Source organism: Rhinolophus ferrumequinum, chromosome 4 (genome assembly GCF_004115265.2).
Source record: "Rhinolophus ferrumequinum isolate MPI-CBG mRhiFer1 chromosome 4, mRhiFer1_v1.p, whole genome shotgun sequence".
In the NCBI taxonomy this organism is placed as follows: domain Eukaryota; kingdom Metazoa; phylum Chordata; class Mammalia; order Chiroptera; family Rhinolophidae; genus Rhinolophus; species Rhinolophus ferrumequinum.
Window position 1 is genome coordinate 57,861,875 of NC_046287.1, and position 12,554 is coordinate 57,874,428.

General features: G+C 37.4%; 1 protein-coding gene across 2 annotated transcripts in view; it reads right to left on the bottom strand.

Moving 5' to 3' along the window:
* HOOK3 (hook microtubule tethering protein 3) overlaps positions 1–12,554 on the bottom strand; it is an 84,566-nt gene that overhangs the window by 38,998 nt on the left and 33,014 nt on the right. For both annotated transcript variants that reach the window (XM_033104059.1, XM_033104060.1), the window contains exon 9: positions 10,152–10,315. In XM_033104059.1, the coding sequence (XP_032959950.1) occupies positions 10,152–10,315 (164 nt within the window). The remainder of the gene's footprint in view (positions 1–10,151; positions 10,316–12,554) is intronic.

The following is a 12,554-nucleotide window of genomic DNA, read 5'->3' on the forward strand; positions in this document are numbered from 1 at the left end:
GGTAATAGTCTCAGTATTTTACATATATTAACTCATTTAATATTTAATTCATTTAATACTCATTTAAAATTCCAGAAGGCAGATAACACTACTGGACCATATTATAGTGGAGGAAATGGAGGCATGCCCAAGTCTACAAAAGCTAAAAAGTGGCAAAGCCAGGATTTTTCAAATGTATAGAAAAAAGTCAAATAATAGATTAATGGTCATCCTCATATTATAACTGACTATAAAGAATAATAAAAATTACTACGATATATAAATTTATAGTACCGATAAAACATTTTAATTGTTAAAGTACTTCAAAATATAATACTGTAGTATGTATTATGGAAATATTTCATTTATAATTAAAATGTAAGAAAATTAGAAATACCACTTCCCCAAAACCATACTTTAAAAACTAGAGACTTCTGTCCAAGATGGCAGCACAGGAAGAAACTGAACACACCCCTTCCCATAAACACACTGAATTTACACCTACAAACAAAGCAATTACCCCTAAAGAAGAACTGGGGGTCAACTGAACACCTTCTGCACAACAGATGAGAGACCACACAGAAACAGGTAAGAGAGATGCAGACAGGATACCATGGGAACACCCCCCAACACACCAACCTGCAGGAGGGAGGGATCGCCGACTGCCCTGCCTTGGGGCACAGGAAACAATGGTAGTTTAAAGCACACCTAGACTCTAAGGGAAGGAAATCCATTTACTAACCCCAGAACATCTGCCAAATGGAAGGGAAGCTGCGGGAACTCTCTTTCATTGCTGGACGTACGAAGGAGTGCTCCTTGTGCTCCCCTTCCACACTGCTTTCACAGGAAGGAGCACGATTCAGGTAGTCTAGCCAGCAGGCCGTCTATCAGCATGTGCACCAGATCCTAGGCCCACACCAGCTCCTCGGCTTGCCTCCGGGACTCCCCATGACTGTCCCTTCTCCAGCCACAGCTTTGGGTGCCGGCTTGGTTTGTCTTTAGAGCTTCCCTCAGCCCCGTGCCCACTCCAACTACAGTCCTAGGCCACACATGGCTTACCCTTGGGTGTCCCGACAGCCTGCTCCAGCTCCAGCTTCCAGCTGGCTGTCAAAGCGTCCCTACAGTGGCTTACCCCTGGGGCACGCCATGGCTAGAACCCATTCTGGCTACAACTGCCAGCCTGGTGCGGTGAACACCCAGGACATCCTGCAGATCACGCCACTTCAGCCACTGCTGTAAGCCCTGGTTCAGCTTGCCCTCAGGATTCCTCTTGCTCTGAGCCCCTTCCAACTGTAGCTCCAACTGGCCTGCCAAGGAAGCCTCAGTGTGGCTCACCCCTAGACCTTCCCACGGCCTGTACCTACCACAACTGCAGCTCTGCAGAGCCTGCCAAGGTGGCCCCAGTGCAGCTTTACCCCATGACTGCCCATGACATCAGCCGGCTCCAGCTACAGCCACTGCTGGCCCACTATGGCAGTCGCAGTAACTCTCCACAGCCTGCTCCAGCTAGCCTGCCTAGGAAGCCCTGGTGCGGTCTCCCTACAGCCTATGCCCACTTCAGCTCCAGCTCGCCTGCCAAAGGCATCCAGCACACACAGTCCACAAAAGGGAAGCTCCTATACAAGGCCACTCCTTCAAGACCAGGAAAGGTTGCTATTTTGCTAATCCATCAAAACAAACAAAGGGAGACAGGCAAAATGAGGAGACACAGAAATGTTCTAAAGAAAGAACACGATAAAACCCAGAAGAAGAACTAAATGAAACAGAGACAAGCAATCTATAAAATAAAGAGTTCGATTACAAGGGTGTTCACGGAACTCGGGAGAAGAAAAATGAACTCAGTGAGAACTGCAACAAAGAGAGAGAAAATATAAAAAAGAACAATCAGAACTGAATATAATAACTGCAATGAAAAATACACTAGAGGGAACCAAGAGCAGATTAGATGATGCAGAAGAACCAGTCAGGGAACTGAAAGCCAAGGTTGAAATCACCCAGTCAAAACAGCAAAAAGAAAAAAAAAATGAAGATAGTTTAAAGGATCTCTAGGACAGCATTAAGTACACCAACATTCGAATCACAGGGATCCCAGAAGAGAGACAGAAACCTATTTAAAGAAATAATGGCTGAAAACATCCCCAACTTGGTGAAGTAAATAGCCAACCAAATCTAGGAAGCAGAATCCCAAACAAGATGAATCCACAGAGGCCCATACCAAGTTGACATATCATAATTAAAATGCTAAAAGTTCAAGATAAAGAGAATCTTAAAAGCAGCAAGAGAAAAGCAGCTAGTTATATACAAGGGATCCCCCAAGAGACTATGAACTGATTTTTCAACAGAAACTTTGCGGGACAGAAGGGACTGGCATAACGTATTCAATGTGATAAATGAGAAAAACGTACAGCCAAGAGTACTCCATGCAACAAAGTTATTCACAATTGAAGAAGAGACAGTTTCCCAAACAAGCAAAAGCTAAAGGAATTCATCACCACTAAACCGGAATTACAAGAAATGTTAAAGGGACTTCTTTAAGTGGAAAAGAAAAGACCAAAACTAAAAATAAGAACATATAGGAAAGGGAAAATCTCACTAATAAAGGCAAATTTAAATGTAGTGGATCAACCAATTACCAAGCTAGTATGAAGGTTAAAAGAAAACTAGCAAGAGGACGTGTAAACATAGTAAATTAAGAAACACAAGATACAAAATATTGTGTTTGTCAAAAAAACATAAACGTTTGTGGGGGTGAGTAAAAAATGTAGCACTTTTAGAATGCATTCAAACTGAAGCGACCATCACCTTAAAATAGACTACTATAAGCATAGCTTGTTATATATGAATCTTATATATGAACCAAAAACCAAAAACCTGTAACAGATACACAAAAAAAGAAAAAGGAACCCAAATAAATCACTAGAACAAAGAAAGTCATCAATGTATAAGAAATAAGAGCAAGAGAAAGAACAGAGAAGAACTACAACCAGAGAATAATTAATAAATGACAAAAGTACGTACATATCCATAATTACTTTAAATTCAAGTATACTAAATGCTCCAATCAAAACACACAGGGTGGCTAAAGAGATTTAAAAAAACAACAACAAAGACCCATCGATATTCTGCCTACAGGAGACTCACTTCAGATCAGAAAACACACACAGACTGAAAGTGAAGGGATGGAAAAAGATCATTTCATGCAAATAGAAATAAAAAGAAAGCTGAGGTAGCAATACTTATATCAGATGAAATAAACTTTTAAATGAAGACTGTAACAAGACAAAGAAAGGCAGTACATAATGATAAAAGGATGAATCCAACAAGAGGATATAACACTTTTAAACATCGATGCACCCAATGAAGGAGCACCTAAATACATAATTATGAGTGGACATAAAGGGAGAAATTGACAGTACTACAATAATAGTAGGGGACTTTAACACCCCACTTACATCAATAATAGATCACCCATACAGAAATTCAACAAGGAAACTGGCCTCAAAAACGGGCCTTAAATGACACGAGCTCAGAAAGATTAATATATATTTATTGAACAGTCCACCCTAAAACAGCAGAAACACACATTTTTTTCAAATGCATATGGAACATTTTCCAAGATAGATCACATGTTAGGTCATAAAACAAGACTCAGTAAATTTAACAAGACTGAAATCATATCAAGTATCGTCTCTGATTACAATGACATGAAACTAGAAATTAATTACAAGAAGAAATACAAACACATGGCAGCTCAACAACGTGCTACTAAACATTCAATAGATTAATGAACAAATTAAGGAGGAAATAAAAAAATATCTTGAGACAAATGAAAAATGGAAACACAACAATCCAAACTCTTTGGGACACAGCAAAAGCATTTCTAAGAGAAAAATTCATTGTGACACAGGCCTACCTTAAGAAGCAAAAAAAATCTCAAATCAACAATCTAACCTTACACCTAAAGAAACTAGAAAAAGAACAAACTAAGACCAAAGTGAGTAGAAGGAAGGAAATAATAAAGATCATAGCAGAAATAAATGAGAGAGACTAAAAAGAGCTATAGAAACTAAGAGCTGGTTCTTTGAAAAGATAAACAAAACAGATAAACCTGCCTGACGCATCAATAAAGAGAATGCCAAAATAAATAAAATCAGAAAAAAAATATTGACAATCAACCCACAGGAATACAAAGGATTGTAACAGAATACCATGAACAATTATATGCCAAAAATTTGACAACATAGGAGAATGGATAAATTCCTAGAAACATATAATCTTCTAAGACTAAATCAGGAAGAAGTATAAAATCTGAACAGATTAATTACTAGAAATGAAACTGAATCAATAATCAAAAAGCTCCCAGCAAACAAAAGTCCAGGACCAGACAGTTTCACAGGTGAATTCTAGCAAGCGTTCAAAGAATCAATACCTAAACTTCTCAAACTATTCCAAAAAATTAAAAAGGAGGGAAAGCTCCTTAACTCATTCTATGAGGCCAACATTACACTGATACCAAAACCAGATACTACCAAAAAACAAAAAAGAAAGAAAGAAAATTACAGGCCAATATCCCTGATGAACATAGATGCAAAAATCCTCAACAATGCATCAAAAAGATCATACACCACAAAACACCCCAAATAGCCAAAGCAATCCTAAGAAAAAAGAACACTGCTAGAGGTATCACACTCCCTGACTTTAGCTTGTCCTACAGGGCAACAATAATCAAAACAGCATGGTATTGGCAGAAAAATAGACACACATACCAATGGAATAGAATTGAGAACCCAGAAATAAACCCACATAAATATGGACAGGTAATTTTTGACAAAGAAGCAAAAAACATACAATGGAGAAAAAACAGCCTCTTCAATAAATCGTGCTGGCAGAATTGGAAAGCCATGTGCAAAAGAATGAAACTGGACTGCTATCTGTCACCATGTACCAAAATTAATTAAAAATGGATCAAAGACCTAAGCATAAGACCTGAAACAACAAACTGCACAGAAGAAAACATAGGTACTAAACTTATGGACCTTGGGTTCAAAGAGCATTTTATGAATTTGGCTCCAAAGGCAAGGGAAGTAAAAGTTAAATAAATGAATGGGACTGTATCAAACTTAAAAGCTTCTGCACAGCAAAAGAAACCATCAACAAAATAAAGAGGCAACCAACTGAATGGGAGAAGATTTTTGCAAACAGCACCTTCGATAAGGGGCTAATATCCAAAACAGACAATGAACTCATACAACTCAACAACAGAAAAACAAACAATCCAATTGAAAAATGGGCAGAGGACCTGAAGAGACATTTGTCCAAAGAGAACATACAAATGGCAAATAGACATATGAAAAAATGTTCAACATCACTAATCATCAGAGAAATGCAAAAAAAATCCACAATGAGATATCTATCACCTTACCCAAGTCAGAATGGCTATCATCAACAAGACAAATAGTAACAAGTGTTGGAGAGGCTGTGGAGAAAAAGGACCCCTCATACACTGTTGGTGGGAATGCAGACTGGTGCAGCCGCTATGGAAGGCAGTGTGGAGGTTCCTCAAAAAATTAAGAATAGAATTACCATATGACCCAGCAATCCCTTTCCTGGGTATCTACTCAAAAAATCTGACAACAATTATCCATAAAGACATGTGTGCTCCAATGTTCATTGCAGCTTTATTTACGGTGGCCAAGACATGGAAACAACCAAAATGTCCTTCGATAGATGAATGGATAAAGAAGTTGTGGTATACATACACAATTTGGCGGTAAGAAAAGATGAAATAATTCCATTTGTGACAACATGGATGGATCTTGAGATTAAAATACTAAGTGAAATAAGTCAGACAGGAAAAGTAGAGAACCATATGATTTCATTGATATGTGGGATATAAAACTGAAAACAACAAAAAAACAAGACAAACAAATGAAGGAACAAAAACTCATAGACATAGATAATAGTTTAGGGGTTTCCAGAGGGTAAGGGGGGGTGGGGGCTCTAGAAGAGGGTAAACGGGGTCTAATATATGGTGATGGAAAGAGGACTCTGGGTGGCGAACACACAATGTGAGATATACATAATGTATTACAGAATTGTACACCTGAAATCTGTGTAACTTTACTAACTACAATCACCCCACTAAACTTTAATTAAAAAAAAAATCATAGACCATGATTTAGTGGGATTTATTACAGGGACGCTAGGATGGTTCAACATTCACAAATCAATAAATGTGATACACCATATAAACAAAATGAAGGATAAAAATCGTATGATATGAAGAGATGCAGAAAAAACATTTGATAAAATTCAACATCCATTTATAATAAACACTCAAAAAAGTGGGTATAGAAGGAACATACCTCAACCTAATAAAGGTCACATATGATAAACCAACAGCTAACATCATACTCAACAGGCAGGAGCTGAAAGCTTTTTCTCTAAGTTCAAGAATATGACTAGGATGTTCCCTCTCACCCTCTTACACAACACAACACTGACAGTCCAGTCACAGCAATCAGGTAAGAAAAAGAACTAAAGGTATCCAATTTAGAAAAAAATAAGTAAAAAAATTGTCACTATTCACAGATGGCATACTATATGTATAGAAAACCCTAAAGATGCCACCAAAAAACTATTCAAACTAATAAATGAATTCAGTAAAGTTGCAGGATACAATATTAATATTCATAAATCTGTTGCATTTCTATGCACCAATAACAAAATATCAGAGAGAAATCAAGAAAACTCCACTTACAATTGCATCAAAAAAAAACCTAGAATAAATTTAACCAATGTTGTAAAAGACCTGTATTGTAAAAACGACAAGACATTGATGAAAGAAAATGAAGAAGACACGAATAAATGGAAAGATAAACAGTGTTCATGAATCAAAAAAATGAGTATCATTAAATGTCCATACTACCCAAAGCAATCTACAGATTCAATGCAATCCCTATCAAAATATCAATGGCATTTTTCACAGAAGTAGAACAAATAATGCTAAAACTTATATAGAACCATAAAAGACTGAATAGCCAAAGGAATCTTGAAAACAACAACACAAAAACAAAGTTGGAGGTATCACAGTCCTTGATTTCACACTATACTACAAAGCTACAGTAATCAAAACTGCATGAAACCGGCACACAAACAGACACATGTATCAATGGAACAGAACAGAGCCCAGAAATAAAGCTACACTTACATGGTCAATTAACCTACGACAAACAAAGCAAGAATATACAATGCGGAAAAGACAGTCTCTTTAATAAATATCGTTGGGAAAACAGATACACACAAAAAAATGAAACTTAGACCACTTTCTCACACTATATACAAACATAAACTCAAAATGGATTCAAGACTTAAATGTAAAACCTGAAACCATAAAACTCCTAGAAGAAAACATGTAGTAAACTCTTTGATAGGTCTCAGCAATACTTTTTGGATAGGACTCCTTGGGCAAAGGCAACAAAAGCAAAAATAAACAAACAGGACTTATAAACTAAAAAGCTTTTGCATAGCGAAGGAAACTATCCCCAAGATGAAAAGCAACCTACTAAATGGGAAGAGATATTTGCAAATAATATATCCGATAAGGGATTAATATCCAAAAGATACAAAGAACTCATACAACTCAACATCAAAAAAACAATCAATTAAAAAATGGGTAGAGGACTTGAACAGGCATTTCTCCAGATATACGGATGGCCAACAGACACATGAAAAGATGCTCAACATCACTAATTATCAGGGAAATGCAAATCAAAACCATAATGACATATCACCTCACACATTCAGAATGGCTATCATAAAAACAACAACATAGAATAAGTGTTGGTGAGAATGAGAAAAGAGAGCCTTTATACACTGTTGATGGAATTGCAAATTGGTGCAGCCACTATGGAAAACAGTATGGAGGTTCCTCAAAAAATTAAAAATAGAACTACCATATGACCCAGAAATTCCACTTCTACATACTTATCGAAAGAAAATGAAAATAATAATTTGAAAAGATATACGCACCCCTGTGTTCACTGCAGCCTTGTTTATAATAACCAAGATATGGAAGCAAACTAAGTCTCCATCAATAGATGACTGGATAAAGAAGATGTGGTACATATATACAATGGACTATTACTTAGCCATAAAAAGGAATGTAATCTTGCTATTTGTGATATGAATAGTCCTACAGAGTATTATGTTACACGAAATAAGTTGAACAGAGAAAGACAAATACTGTATGATTTCACTTATTTGTGGAATCTTCAAAAACAAAACAAACACTGAAATAGGAAGAAACTCATTGAGAAAACAAACTAATGGTTGCAGGGTGGGGGATGATGGGTGAAAAGGGGAAAGGGATTAAGTACAAACTTCCAGTTATACAATAAATTACGGGGATGTGATGTACAGCACAGGGATTAGAGTCAATAATACTGTAGTAACTATGTACAGTGACAGATGGGTACTAGACTTACTGTGGTGATCACTTTGTAAGGGATATAAATGTTGAATCACTATGTTGTACACCTGAAACTAATATAATATTGTATGTCAATTTAAAAAAAAACAAAACTAGCCACAATTTAGAAACAAAAGGGTAAAGTCATACTTAGATTTGACTATACCAATTCTGTGTTAGAAAGTCAAGATGCAGTTCTCAAATCAAGTCAAGAAGAATGGTTCTCAAACTTTGGTCTCAGGATCCCTTTACTGTTAAAATTACTGAGATTCAAAAGAAGCTTTGTTCATATAGGTTTTATCTATCAATATTTAATAAACCCATTATGTTAATACAGACAACATACTGTTGATGAAAAATAAGTATTTTTCTGAAACAAAAAAGTGAAAAGAGTGGCAATGTTCTCCACTGTTGTAATTCAAATAATCTGGTTTAATAAAAGACAGCTGGGTTGTCAGATCTGTTTCCATATTCATTTGTCGTTACGGTTTTTAGGCTAAAGTATATGAAGGAAATCCAGCCTTCCACAGATATGTAGATGGAAATGAGAGGGTCCTGAAGACTCTCAGAGAGGGTCTCAGTGAGCCTTCAGGGATCCTCAGCCCACACTTGGAACTTCTGATGCAGACCACAGGGAATGGATTGTTTCTCAAGTTTCTGAGAAGACTATAAAGTTTTTAAATTTTTTCCTGTTAAGGCAAGAAGAAAAAAAAATCCAGAAACATTTCACTGGGAAATAATAAAGGATATGTTTCCATACTTAGTTAGTTGATAAAGTAAAAATCTAATTGATTTAATTCCTTACTATTTTAACACTGGAAATCTGTGACTAAATAAGAAACAGGTTATAACATTTTTTATTAATCACAACAAAATATTTTTATCATACCGCCAAGCCCTTCAATTTTGTGGTTCTGTTTTGTCTTGCAGGACACCAAATTCTTCCTTTTCTTCTATTCCCTTTCACCATCCATTTGTCAAAGGTTCCTTTTTTCTCTCTTTTGGTCTTTTCCTCTCCCAGAAGATGTGTTTGAAAGACCATCCCATTAAATCAGCTTGCACTTTAAATACATCTGTCTCTAGAAATCATGCACCTGGCTTTTTTATTGTCTTTAAACTGAGCGCCTAAAAAGGGTACCAATCTCTTTAAATTCTGTGCCAATATCTTTTTAGGGCATTGAACCCTTTAAGAAGATGCACTTTCTTTGAAATCCGTTCCCTGGAGTTTGTGGTTTAATCTCCTTTTTTGTTTTCAAAGTGATTTCAGATTTTGAGTGAATTTCATCTTTCTGGTGATTGCTCCAACTCACCCACAAACCCCCTCACTAGTGTAGTTCTGTCTTCCTCTAATTTTCTCCTCAGTCTGCCTTTACTTGCCTCAAAGCACCTGGCAGAATGGGGGTGGGACAGACGTGTGGGATGCGGGGCTGGTGTTTGTTTCTTTCTTTCACTCACAGTTATATTTCAGTTGGTGCATTCTGTCTTCAAATAATATTGAAGATGTAGCTTTGATGATTCTTTGCCAACAGAATTTTTCCTAGATGTGAAGTTATTTCATGTCATGTGGGAACATTTTGAGGAAGTTGTTTATTACACAGCCTCCTTAGTCTGCAGTTACCCAGAAGTCCTAATACTATATTCTTAACTTTAAAAGATAGCTACCAATTTTTCAAAAATCAGATTTTAGTGAGTGGTCTTTTACCTGAATGTTTCTTCTTGGAGCTGTTCTAATTGAGTTTGGAGCTGCAGATGCCTTCTTCCTGCTGGACTGTTAGGATCCTCTATAGAATCAGACTGATTAAGTCTTTCCATTAATACCTGATTCTCTGCCAACAGACTACTTTTCTCTTCTTGCAATGCTGCAACCTGTTAAAATACAGGAAGGCAGCAGTCATTTCTTCCAATTACACTGGTATTAGCATAATCACCTGTTAATTACCATTATAAATTAAAGACTATTTTTAAAGAAGTATAATCCACCTCCACTTAAAACATCTCCATTATTTTGAAATATTGCACAGAGTAATAAGAGTAAGCAAGAATAATTATTTGACATCTGAAAAGACAGTTCAACAAAGGAGATATATGTGGTAACTAGGAACAAAAGGATACTCATGATTAGTCATTAGGAAATGCAAATTAAACCCACAATGTTGCATCAATAGTTTCCCACTAGAATGGCTAAAATTAAAAAGACAGGCTGTACTAAGTGTACAAATGGAAGACTCATGTGTGTCTGGGGAGAATATAAAATGTTTTAACAACTCTGGAACAGTTTTGCAATTTTCTAAAAAACTAAACATGAAACTACCACATAACCTAGCCATTCTTCTCCTGTTGTCACACAGCTGCCTGCCCGTCTGTCCCCTCGTGCCTACCCCTAAAAAGAAAGGAGAGTCTGTGAGACTAATCCTCTCAGGGACTTTGCTTCACCTTTGTGCTTACACCTTATGTCTCTTTGTTTGGCCCCAAAGAATGGCTGGCTAGTTAATGGCAGGTAAGATTCCTCAAGAGAGGAACGAGCTAAGTCAGGCACAGTCACGTGGGGACCACCAGGAGAACTCACAGGGTCGATAAAGGTGGGCATAAACCCCCACCCTTCCCCATCTAAAGAGAGCATCTGCCTCTGTGGCTATATTCCTTCCCACAACCTGCTTGGGAAGTGATAACATCAGTTCTCCATCTCAGCAAGTTTCAGCATAAAGGTTTTGTCCCCTGGGGAGGTACAAACAACAATTCCTAATACATCATGGGACTCTCGGCAGGCAAGCGTGATTGGTTTGAACCAGTTTTGTGGCATGCTGTCTGAGACTCACAGACCGTAGTAAAAACAATGCTACTTCCTTGTATGTGCATCAGTAAAAGCCACAAGGTGGCCCGACTCGGGGCTCTCAGTCCTTTGAGGCCGTGAGACCCTTGGCCCGTTTCAAAACTTTCTTGTTTTCTGTTTCTTTCTTAACTCCTCACCGCCCCTTCTTGTTCTCTCACTGCCCGTGTTGCGCTGGACACGACATACTCCCAAGTATTTCTTTACTCAAGAGGAATAAAAGCCTATGTCCATACAAAGACTTATAAAGAATGTTTAAATAGTTTCATTTGTAATAAACACTAGAAACAACACAAATGTTCATCAACAGGTGAATGAATAATAAATTGTAATATATCCATACAACAGAATATTCAGAAATAAAAAAGAATGAACTATGATACTGACCAACATAAATTATATATCTCAAAATAATAAGTTAGACAAAAAAACAACAACCGTATACACTATACGATTCCTTTTATATCCAATTCTAGAAGATACAATCTAATTTACAGAGACAGAATCAGAGTTGGGGATTCGAGGGGAATTACACAAAGTCATGAGGAAACTTTTGGGGGTGATAGGTTCGTGATATAGACTGTGGTAATTTCGCATGTTCCTTGCATATATGTCGACATGCATCAAAACTGTACACTTTAAATATGAGTAGTTTACTATATGTTAGTTATATCTCAATAAAGCTGTAAAAACAAAAGTCGCTTGCCATTTCTGATTCTCCTCCCCCGACCCCACTTCCTTTTGCACTTGCTCTGGCTGGGCTATCGGGCCTGCATTCCACCAAAACTGCTCATTAGGATCACTGCTGACCTCCTGCTACTGGGAGCTCCCTAGAACATGTGACACAACTGATCACATCCTCCTCTGAGGCGTTTTTATTTTATTGAGGCGTTTTCTTCACGTGGTTTACAGGACACCTTACTCTCCTGGTTTCTGTTTCTCTTTCTCTTTCTCCTTAGTCCATTCCTCTTAGTTTCTCTGCCACTACAGCACCCCACAGCTTTTCTCTTCCACATACAGTGCTGGCAGCCAGCGTCATAGCCGTAAACACCATCTATTCACCGACAACTCGCACATTTCTATTTCTAGCCTGGAACCTTGAACTGGGTACATTTCCACTTGGATGTGTCACAGGCATCTCAAATTTAAACAGTCCAACTGGAACTCTTAATTATTCCCAACCCCTAGTCCTTCCACACACTTTCCCATTTCAGTAAATGGTAATTCTCTCCTTCCAGTTGCTCAGTCATAAGCCTTAACATTTTCTCATCAGATCCA